Source organism: Oncorhynchus nerka, linkage group LG22 (assembly GCF_034236695.1).
Source record: "Oncorhynchus nerka isolate Pitt River linkage group LG22, Oner_Uvic_2.0, whole genome shotgun sequence".
Lineage (NCBI taxonomy): Eukaryota > Metazoa > Chordata > Actinopteri > Salmoniformes > Salmonidae > Oncorhynchus > Oncorhynchus nerka.
The window spans coordinates 71,207,618-71,219,728 of record NC_088417.1 but is presented as its reverse complement, the minus strand read 5'-3'; the positions used below and the strand labels follow the sequence as shown (position 1 = coordinate 71,219,728).

At 44.0% G+C, this 12,111-nt stretch overlaps 1 protein-coding gene across 1 annotated transcript; it reads left to right on the top strand.

Annotated features, from left to right (window-relative positions):
* The first annotated feature begins 2,488 nt into the window (after positions 1-2,488).
* LOC115105596 (olfactory receptor 8G17-like) lies at positions 2,489-4,761 on the top strand. The gene is made up of 2 exons (XM_029627809.2): positions 2,489-2,563; positions 3,094-4,761. The coding sequence occupies exon 2, from the start codon at positions 3,120-3,122 to the stop codon at positions 4,056-4,058; it is 939 nt and encodes a 312-aa protein (XP_029483669.1). The 5' UTR covers positions 2,489-2,563; positions 3,094-3,119; the 3' UTR covers positions 4,059-4,761.
* The last annotated feature ends 7,350 nt before the right edge of the window (positions 4,762-12,111 follow it).

The following is a 12,111-nucleotide window of genomic DNA, read 5'->3' as shown; positions in this document are numbered from 1 at the left end:
TGGTTAAAAGCAGTGGTTTGCGCTTTCAGTTTTGCACAAATACTGCCATCAACCCACAGTTTCTGGTGGGGAAGGTTTTAATAGTCACTGTGGGTACAACATCACCGATGCACTTGCTAATAAACTCGCTCACCAAATCAGCGTATAATCAATGTTGTTGTTTGAGGCTATCCAGAACATATCTCAGTCCACATGATCAAAGCATTCTTGAAGCATGGAATCAGATTGGTCAGACCAGCGTTGACCAGACCTGAGCAAGGGCATCTCCTGTTTACGTTTCTGTCTATAGGCTGGGAGCAACAAAATGGAGTCGTGGTCAGATTAAATTCTAAATAAATCACTGACAGTGTCACCAGCAAAGCACCCCAACACCAAAAGGACACATTTCCACCAGTCAAATGTCTATTGCTCGTGTTTCAAATGTCGAAGTCTCTTCTTCTAATTGGTGTCCTTTAGTAGTGGTTTCTTTGCAACAACTTGACCATGAAGGATTGATTCACACAATCTCCTCTGAACAGTTGATTTTGAGATGTGTCTGTTACTTGAACTCTGTGAAGCATTTATTTGGGCTGCAATTTCCGAGGCTCGTAACTCTAATGAACGTATCCTCTGCAGCAGAGGTAACTCTGGGTCTTCCTTTCCTGTGGCGGTCCTCATGAGAGCCAGTTTCATCATAGCGCTTGATGGTTTTTGCAACTGCACTTGAGGAAACTTTCAAAGTTCTTGAAATGTTCCGGATTGACTGACCTTCATGTCTTAAAGTAATGATGGACTGTCGTTTCTCTTTGCTTATTTGATCTGTTCTTGCCATAATATGGACTTGGTCTTTTACCAAAAAGGGTTATCTTCTGTATACCACCCCTACCTTGTCCCAACATAACTGATTGGCTCAAACGCATTAAGAAAGAAAGAAATTCCACAAATGTACTTTTAACAAGGCACACCTGTTAATTGAAATGCATTCCCGGGTGACTACCTCATGAAGCTGGTTGAGAGAATGCCAAGAGTGTGCAAGCTGTCAAGGCAAAGGGTGGCTACTTTAAAGAATCTCAAATATAAAATATATTTTGATTTGTTTAACCCTTTTTTGGTTAGTACATGATTCCATATGTGTTATTTCATAGTTTTGATGTCTTCACTATTATTATACAATGTAGAAAAGAGTAAAAATAAAGAGTGAGAATGAGCAGGTGCGTCCATACTTTTGACTGGCACAGTACATCATACAAAAAGTGCGATATGTGAAATCACAGGGCCATTATGTATGAAACAATTTCAACATAGTATCAAATAATAGGCTGTATCCAATACTTGCTGGTGAAAAAAAACAAAAGTAAAAAGAGACAAAAGCGAGGCTTAAGAAGGAGAAGCATAGAAATAGCACCCCTGCAAACCAAAATTTGACGTTAGGACATCCACGGGAACTTCACGAAATGGTTTCCTAAAGTGGTCAGGACGTTGTGCCATGGTTCCCTGGAGTTTTTCCTAGTTCTCGGTTTGTTCCAGCGACATCCCCAAGTATGTTTTTAAGACATTCTCAGAACATTGTGTCATGATCACCTGGAGTTTTTTTTAATCTAGTTCTTGGTTTGTTCCAGCGACATCCCTAAGGACATTTTGTGAGAGAATGTCCTAAAAAGGTCCTGAATGTTACCATGGGACCATCATGCGATGTCCCCCTTGACCACCATGAAACTTCCACTTGTGGTCATTGAATGTACCATGGATAACGTCCTATCAGAACAAAATAGGAACCTTTTCATAAGGTTCCCTAATGGACATCAAAATACCTTATTTTAAAATTATACCTTGACTAAACGAGGACCTGTACTGAATGTCTTCTTATGATCCTGAGCAAAAACATGATGTCTTAATGTTCCTAAATCATTTTCAGAACGTTTCAGAAAATCTTTAAAGGGACCCAAAGGGAACGTTGCCTAATGTCCTTAGACATCTCCTGTTTGCTGGGGCATAGAACGGATCTACCACTTATCAGACTTGCTTCCAATAAGAATGACAGATCTATAACTCACACTTCTATGTGAATTTGGCGAGGTCACCCACAAAGTTACACAATGGACCTTAAACAATAAAAAGAATGCACACATGCTCCTATTACTTTGATTGATTGTTAGATGGTGGTGGCTAAAGCTTGCTGACATTTGTGGCTGTTTAAAGAACTAAACTAAACAGTGGATTACAGTTCCTCCTGGTCAGGGTGACAAACCATCTAACATCAAGTTGTAAACTACTGAACTTCCCCTTTAATCTCTTGAACACAAATGACCTTGTAATATTTTGTACATTTGCAAAGCCCAAGTGGACAACATCCCACAAGCCACGTTTGTTACTTTCCTCATTAGCTTCTGGGAATTTGTGTCAATGGAGTCATGACGTACATGTTTACATCCTGACTGACATATTCGTCATCGCATTGTGGGTTTTGTTGTAAATAAAAGGCTGTGATGTTGTTTCTGTAGTAAGTCTGGAGGGGTGGGATAGAACACAGGAATCATCTTGGAACACTGAAGACACTGAAGAAAGCTGTAGAAAACCTGCTTATGTTAGTGCTTAACTTCAACTCTTCATGTCAAGGACATTTATTATTTTGCTATCTAGTGTGGAATCGAGTGATTCATATATATAATGTAATGTGTTTTGGTGTATGAAATGTCCATACATACAATCTTATTTGGGTAATGTTGTCTAGTTATCTGGCTATCAAGTAAGGATATTAACTTAGGTCAGCTGTTTGCAGAATATAGCTATTTAGCTAAATAGCTGAGATCACTTGTGTCATATAAACCTTCCATAACAATGTATAGCTTTCTTTGCTAGCTAGCTACATCTCGTCTGACTGATGATAGATATACAGCTACCAGCTGGAGCTGGATAGAAGCTAACCCCGAAAAAGCCCCATACCTCAGCAGTTTACCAAATGAACTGGCAGGGCAGCTGCGCCACAGTCTGCCCCTTTAAGAAAATGGTTTATCTGCTACTGCTACCACAAAATCAGTAGATGCTTTTAAAGTTTGTGTTTTGAAACTGATTCCCCAAATTGTACGACTAATCTTTTCAAATTCTCCTCTCAAGATTCTGAACTACTCCCTGACCGACGAATGGAAAACTACACGTACCCTAACCACGTTCTCCTCCTGGAGGGGTTAAAGGTCACACAACAATCCTCGTACCCTGCCTTCATCCTCTTCCTCATTATCTACATCTTCACAATGGTAGCCAACATCGGACTCATATCATTGATCTCCATGGAGAGGAGCCTGCACCAGCCCATGTACATCCTCTTCTGCAACCTGCCTCTTAATGACATAGTTGGTGCTACAGTGATGATACCTCGTCTGTTATGGGACATTTTGACCACAGCTCCTGAGCGATATATCACTTACACGGAGTGTGTCATTCAGGCTTTCTATACTCATGTTTATGCTACAACATCACACACCGTTCTCATGATAATGGCCTTTGACAGGTATGTGGCCATCTGCAACCCCCTGCGGTACGCTACCATCATGACAAACAAAATGGTTATCAGGTTGTCTATGTCTGCCTGGGGGGTGGCCATAGTCTTAGTGGGGATTTTGCTGGGCCTCACCATCCGCCTGTCACGCTGCAGGTCTAACATATTTAACCCTTACTGCGACAACGCCTCCTTATTCAAGCTCTCCTGTGAGAACGTGTTCATAAATAACATATATGGCTTAATCTTTACTGTTGTGCTGTTTGTCTCGTCCATAGGCAGCATCAGTCTCACCTATCTCAAGATCGCCATTGTATGTCTGAGCAGTAAAAACAGCTCTTTAAACAGCAAGGCCCTGACAACCTGCAGCACCCACTTACTAGTCTATCTCATCGTGCTGGGATGTGGGTTTACCATTATCGTCCTCCACCGCTTCCCAGCCTTTACAGACCTGCGCAAAGTGAGCAGTGTTCTGGGTAGTGTGGTCCCTACTTGTCTCAACCCCATAATATATGGTTTACAGACTAAAGAGATTAAACAGAGGATCTTTAGAGTGTTTCACAGAGCCAAGGTGGCTGCATAATGTGTTAATCTGACAGGAAAATAAATGATATATCATATGAGAACTGTGTGTGGCATTCATGAAACAAGGGTGGGGTGTCTTCTCAGCCATCAGCTGAGGGACCAGTTCTCTTGAATTGTATGCTAAAATTGATTGAAAACCATGATTTCTACAGTGATATTCCACATTAAAAATATGTTTTAAAATGTATAACATACTGCCACCCTTGTATGTGTTAGTACTACTGAAAAATGTCCTCATTCCTGCTCTAAAGCAAATAAAACTAGGAAGAGCTCTGTGGTTTTCAAATTGACATTTATTTTTATCTGGTGCAAGGTTTTTGGGGAGTGTTCCATGAATCATTTATAGATGAAATGTACACATGCAAACCATCATACACGAGTATTACTTTCAATTATTCCATCAAGGTCTTTCTTGTTGTGCAAAGTTTTATTTGAATTTGTGACGCTTACAGAAAAGGCAGAGGCACAAAAATGAAATGTGTGGATACTTTATTTTACAGTGTGCTATTTCCCTGATATTTAGAAAGAACATTGTCAGATTGTAGGTACACAAGAAATCACCTAATGATCTTTGGTTTCTTTTACATGAATTCAAAACATGTATCATTACAAAACATATAGTACTGTATCTGGTAGTCTGTACAATGCAAATTAACAGGAATGTACAGTTGTTATGTGTTCCTTATCAATAAACTATTAAATCAAATGTATACAGTTGTGCAATATACATCATGAACCAAATGGTGAACAATAATGTTGTTCGGTTTAGTTTCTAAGAGCGTTAAACATTTTGTTTTTCTGCCTTCTGAAAAACAATCAATAATTGGAAGTAGTGACTTGGTATTATTTTGGAATCTGAAAATGATTACTCTTTTTAGCCCATACTAAACTATTTTAAAAGTAGAGGCACAGGAGAGGAGCACTTTGGTTTATATTTAATAAATCGGGTGCTCTTTGATCAAGGGATACTATATATATATATATATATATATAAAAAAGTTGGTTCTGGATAGTAAACAATGCCAGGAAAGCCTTTGTGCAAACAAACTTCAAGAATGAATCAAGACACTCATTTAGTGTAAAAAATGTAAAAGCCTTTGTTGTTTTAAGGCTTATGTATGGCAAGAATTTAAAAAACACAGCGCTGCGGCTACAACAGCCTTCATGTAACGGTTTTCCTTAGGTGAAAGAGAGTCAGACCAAAATGCGGCGTGGCTATTGCGATCCATGTTTAATGAAACAAAGTAAACACGAATCAAATACAAAAACAATAAACGTAACACGAAAACCGAAACAGCCTAATACTGGTGCAAAGCAACACAGAGTCAATAACAAGGACAATCACCCACAAAACCCAACAGGCTACCTAAATATGGTTCCCAATCAGAGACGATGACGAACACCTGCCTATGATTGAGAACCATATCAGGCCAAACATAGAACTAGACAAACTAGACATGTAACATAGAATGCCCACTCAGCTCACACCCTGACCAACCAAAACATAGAAACATACAAAGCAAACTATGGTCAGGGTGTGACAGTACACCCCCCCAAGGTGCGGACTCCGGCCGCAAAACCTGAACCTATTGGGGAGGGTCTGGGTGGGCATCTGTCCGCGGTGGCGGCGCTGGTGCTGGACGTGGCCCCCACTTCACCGTAGTCTTTGTCCCCCACCTTGTCTGCCTCCGTGGCCTCCTAGCCACGGTGACCCTATTAAATGACACTGGACAGAGGGGCAGCTCGGGACAGAGGGGCAGGGACTCTGGCGCCTCTGGGCTGAGGGGCTCTGGCGGCTCAGACTCCGGCAGCAGCGCCGGACAGGCGGGAGGCTCCGGCAGCAGCGCCGGACAGGCGGGAGGCTCCGGCAGCAGCGCCGGACAGGCGGGAGGCTCCGGCAGCAGCGCCGGACAGGCGGGAAGCTCCGGCAGTAGCGCCGGACAGGCGGGAAGCTCCGGCAGCAGCGCCGGACAGGCGGGAAGCTCCGGCAGCAGCGCCGGACAGGCGGGAAGCTCCGGCAGCAGCGCCGGACAGGCGGGAAGCTCAGATGGCGCTGGGCAGACGGGAAGCTCCGGCAATGCTGGAGAGGAAGGCTCTGGCAACGCTGGACTGAGTAGCTCTGGCGCCTCTGGACTGAGGGGCGGGAGCTCTGGTAGCGCCGAACAGGCGGGAGACTCCGGCTGCGCTGGAGAGGCGGGAGCCTCTGTAAGGATGAGCCGGAGAGACAGCCTGGTGCGTAGAGGTGGTGACGGATAGACTGGACCGTGCAGGCACACTGGAGCTCTTGAGCACCGAGCCTGCCCAACCTTACCCGGTTGAATGGTCCCGGTCGCCCTGCCAGTGCGGCGAAGTGGAATAGCCCGCACTGGGCTATGCAGGCGAACCGGGGACACCGTGCGCAAGGCTGGTGCCATGTAAGCCGGCCCAAGGAGACGCACTGGAGACCAGATGCGTAGAGCCGGCTTCATGGCACTTGGCTCGATGCCCACTCTAGCCCAGCCGATACGCGGAGCTGGAATGTACCGCACCGGGCTATGCACCCACTCTGGGGACACCGTGCGCACCACTGCATAACACGGTGCCTGCCCGGTCTCTCCAGCCCCCCGGTAAGCACAGGAAGTTGGCGCAGGTCTCCTACCTGACTTCACCACACTTCCTGTGAGCCCCCCCACAATACATTTTTGGGGCTGACTCTCGGGCTTCCTTGCCAGCAGTGTTCCCTCATATCGCCGGCTCCTCTCTCCAGCTGCCTCTGCTCTCCTAGCTGCCTCCACCTGTTCCCATGGAAGGCGATCCTTTCCCACCAGGATCTCCTCCCATGTGTAGCAACCCTTGCCGTCCAATACATCGTCCCATGTCCATTCCTCTTTGCGCCGCTGTTGCCCGTTACCACGCCGCTTGGTCCTGTTGTGGTGGGTGATTCTGTAATGGTTTTCCTTAGGTGAAAGAGAGTCAGACCAAAATGCGGCGTGGCTATTGCGATCCATGTTTAATGAAACAAAGTAAACACGAATCAAATACAAAAACAATAAACGTAACACGAAAACCGAAACAGCCTAATACTGGTGCAACACAGAGACAGTAACCAGGACAATCACCCACAAAACACAACACCAAACAGGCTACCTAAATATGGTTCACAATCAGAACACCTGCCTCTGATTGAGAACCATATCAGGCCAAACATAGAACTAGACAAACTAGACATGTAACATAGAATGCCCACTCAGCTCACACCCTGACCAACCAAAACATAGAAACATACAAAGCAAACTATGGTCAGGGTGTGACACTTCATCCTGGTGACAAAGAATATTGTTGAACAAACAGGTGTATATCCCAACTTTTACAGGAAGTGGTTCAATAAATTATATATATATATATATAATTTGCAACACCTCAAAAGAAATGCAAAATCATAAAAGAAAAATACATACTATGTACACATGAGTTCATGTTACCAAACTTAAATAAGAATGGAGAACAAAAAATTGAGAAGAAAAAGAAAATCACATATATCTTACAGGAAGGGAGAATAAAACATTTCCCGATTTAGACCCTGCAATACTGTTGATTTAATTTAAAGATCCAGAACGCTTCACGTTGGAGGAGACGTTTGAGATGGCCATTGCTTTCAGAGAGTTTGGGCTGCCATGGCCAGCATGTCTGTAATGTTTAGCCTTCGGAAACTTATCGTTAGCAGTTCTTATAGCATAAGCATGTTCAGACACCCTGTCCTTGAGCCTTCTCTTAGTACGTCCTATGTAAAATAACCCACATGGGGCTATAAATAATCCAGCCCGTACACCATATACAGTAGGTAGTGTAGCAGTTGCACTTGGTATTTGTTTATACGATATGATGGCAGTGATTGCAGTTACCACACGGTCTGCGCATATTTATAAACAGCTGGTGCACGACATCTAAGGAAGTCTATAGATTTTGCTCGCCTGAAGTAGAGTATATTGTGATAAATTGCAGGCCACACTACTTGCCTAGAGACTTTTCAGCTATACTTTTCCTGGCTGTTTATTTACCACCACAAACAGATGCTGGCACTAAGACCGCACTCTGTCAGCTGTATAAGGAATAAGCAAACAGGAAACCACTCACCCAGAGGCGGCGCTCCTAGTGGCCGGAGATTTTAATGCAGGGAAACTTAAAATCAGTTCTAACAAATCTCTATCAATATGTTAAATGTGCAACTAGAGGGAACAAAAATTCTAGATCACCTGTATTCCACACACAGAGACGCTTACAAAGCTCTCCCTCGCCCTCCATTTGGTAAATCCGACCACAACTCTATCCTCCTGATTCCTGCTTACAAGCAAAATTTAAAGCAGGAAGCACCAGTGACTCGGTCAATAAAAAAGTGGTCAGATGAAGCAGATGCTAAACTACAGGACTGTTTTGCTATCACAGACTGGAACATGTTCCGGGATTATTCCGATGACATTGAGGAATACACCACATCAGTCACTGGCTTTATCAATAAGTGCATCAAGGATGTCGTCCCCACAGTGACTGTACGTACATACCCCAACCAGAAGCCATGGATTACAGGCAACATTCGCACTGAGCTAAAGGGTAGAGCTGCCGCTTTCAAGGAGCGGGACTCTAACCCAGAAGCTTACAAGAAATTCCGCTATGCCCTGCGACGAACCATCAAACAGGCAAAGCGTCAATACAGGGCTAAGATTGAATCATACTACACCGGCTCCGACGCTCGTCAGATGTGGCAGGGCTTGCAAACTATTACAGACTACAAAGTGAAGCACAGCCGCGAGCTGCCCAGTGACACGAGACTACCAGACAAGCTAAATCACTTCTATGCTCGTTTCGAGGCAAGCAACACTGAGGCATGCATGAGAGCATCAGCTGTTCCGGGCGACTGTGTGATCACGCTCTCCGTAAGCCGACGTGAGTAAGACTTTTAAACAGGTCAACATACACAAGGATGCGGGGCCAGACGGAATACCAGGATGTGTGCTCTGGGCATGTGCTGACCAACTGGCAGCTGTCTTCACTGACATTTTCAACATGTCCCTGATTGAGTCTGTAATACCAATATGTTTCAAGCAGATCACCATAGTCCCTGTGCCCAGGAACACAAAGGCAACCTGCCTAAATGACTACATACCCGTAGCACTCACGTCTGTAGCCATGAAGTGCTTTGAAAGGCTGGTAATGGCTCTCATCAACACCATTCTCCCAGAAACCCTAGACCCACTCCAATTTGCATACCACCCAAACAGATCCCCAAATTATGCCATCTCTATTGCACTCCACACTGCCCTTTCCCACCTGGACAAAAGGAACACCTATGTGAGAATGCTGTTCATTGACCACAGCTCAGCGTTCAACACCATAGTACCCTCAAAGCTCATCACCAAGGTAAGGATCCTGGGACTAAACACCTCCCTCTGCAACTGGATCCTGGACTTCCTGTCGGGCCGCCCCCAGGTGGTGAGGGCAGGTAGCAACACATCTGCCACGCTGATCCTCAACACTGGAGCTCCCCAGGGGTGCGTGCTCAGTCCCCTCCTGTACTCACTGTTCAGCCATGACTGCATGTCCAGGCACGACTCCAACACCATCATTAAGTTTGCAGACGACACAACAGTGATGATCACCGACAACGACGAGACAGCCTATAGTGAGGAGGTCAGAGACCTGGCTGGGTGGTGCCAGAATAACAACCTATCCCTCAACTTAACCAAGACTAAGGAGTTGATTGTGGACTACAGGAAAAGGATCACCGAACACGCCACCATTCTCGTGGCAAGGAAACTAAAAGGACTTGGCATGGGTCCTGAGATCCTCAAAAGGTTCTACAGCTGCAACATCGAGAGCATCACTGCCTGGTATGGCAATTGCTCGGCCTCCGACCGCAAGGCACTTCAGAGGGTAGTGCGTCCGGCCCAGTACGTCACTGGGGCAAAGCTGCCTGCCATCCAGGACCTCTACACCAGGCGGTGTCAGAGGAAGGCCCTAAAAATGGTCAAAGACCCCAGCCACCCCAGTCATAGACTGTTCTCGCTACTACCGCATGGCAAGTGGTACTGGAGTGCCAAGTCTAGGACATAAAGGCTTCTCAACAGTTTTTACCCCCAAGCAATAAGACTCCTGAACAGGTAACCAAATAGTTACCCCGACTATTTGCATTGTGTGCCCCACAACCCCTCTTTTATGCTGCTACTACTCTCTGTTTATCATATATACATAGTCACTTTAACTATACATTCATGTACATACTACCTCAATTGGCCCGACCAACCAGTGCTCCCGCACATTGGCTAACCGGGCTATCTGCATTGTGTCCCACCCACCACCCGCCAACCCCTATTTTTACGCTACTGCTATTCTCTGTTCAACATATATGCATAGTCACTTTAACCAGTCCTACATGTACATACTACCTCAATAAGCCTGACTAACCGGTGTCTGTATAAAGCCTTGCTACTGTTATTTTCAAATGTCTTGTTGTTTTATTTCTTTACTTACCTACACACACACGCACACACATACCTTTTTTTCTCACTATTGGTTAGAGCCTGTAAGTAAGCATCAATTCTTTTTGTTTTCTGTATCTCTGTATCTTGAATGTGTTTTTTCCCAATTCTATTACATGTGGTAATGAACTGAGTCACTTCCTGTGAGAGTTGGCATATACACCTGTTTCTCCACCAATACTCTTTATCACCCTGATGAAGGCTGTTGTAGCCGCAACGCGTCTGTGTTTTTTCCATGCATAATCCGTAAAACAATAAAGGCTTTTGAATTTTTACATTAAATTATAGTGCCTTGATTACTTCTGGAAGTTTGTTTGCACAAAGGCTTTTCTGGCATTGTTTACTATCCAGCATCAACATCTTTTTTTCTTTAGTATTTTAAAAGTAGACTGTATTGAGTGTTTTGCGGTCAGGAGAATTTGCTTACTATTTTGTGGCCAGGACAGCGTGTTGAGTTTTCTGCAGCCCTGTGATAAGGTTCATGAAAGGAGTCAGAGCTGAGTACAGCACTGACACGATGATACACACCTATAACATTAACACAACACTAATACAACATTAAGACAACCGCAATGTGACAATAATACCTCCCCGCCCCCAAAAAATAAAATAAATGCAAAGTTACACATTATTATACAACAATGATACGCACCTACAACATCAACACAATGTTATCCAACCTTATCACAACATTATTAATAGCACGACCTGGATCATATTTACCCATAAGCATTTACACACGACCTGGATCATATTTACCCATAAGCATTTACACACGACCTGGATCATATTTACCCATAAGCATTTACACACGACCTGGATCATATTTACCCATAAGCATTTACACACGACCTGGATCATATTTACCCATAAGCATTTACACACGACCTGGATCATATTTACCCATAAGCATTTACACACGACCTGGATCATATTTACCCATAAGCATTTACACACGACCTGGATCATATTTACCCATAAGCATTTACACACGACCTGGATCATATTTACCCATAAGCATTTACACACGACCTGGATCATATTTACCCATAAGCATTTACACACGACCTGGATCATATTTACCCATAAGCATTTACACACGACCTGGATCATATTTACCCATAAGCATTTACACACGACCTGGATCATATTTACCCATAAGCATTTACACACGACCTGGATCATATTTACCCATAAGCATTTACACACGACCTGGATCATATTTACCCATAAGCATTTACACACGACCTGGATCATATTTACCCATAAGCATTTACACACGACCTGGATCATATTTACCCATAAGCATTTACACACGACCTGGATCATATTTACCCATAAGCATTTACACACGACCTGGATCATATTTACCCATAAGCATTTACACAGCATTATTAGGAAGGGTTGGGGTCAATTCCATTTCAATTCCAGTCAATTCAGGAAGTACTCTGAAATTCCAATTCTAGCCCATGCTTTTCAATAAGGAAAAAATCATTCAAATTGGAATTTGGATGAATACATTTCTGAATTGACTGGAAT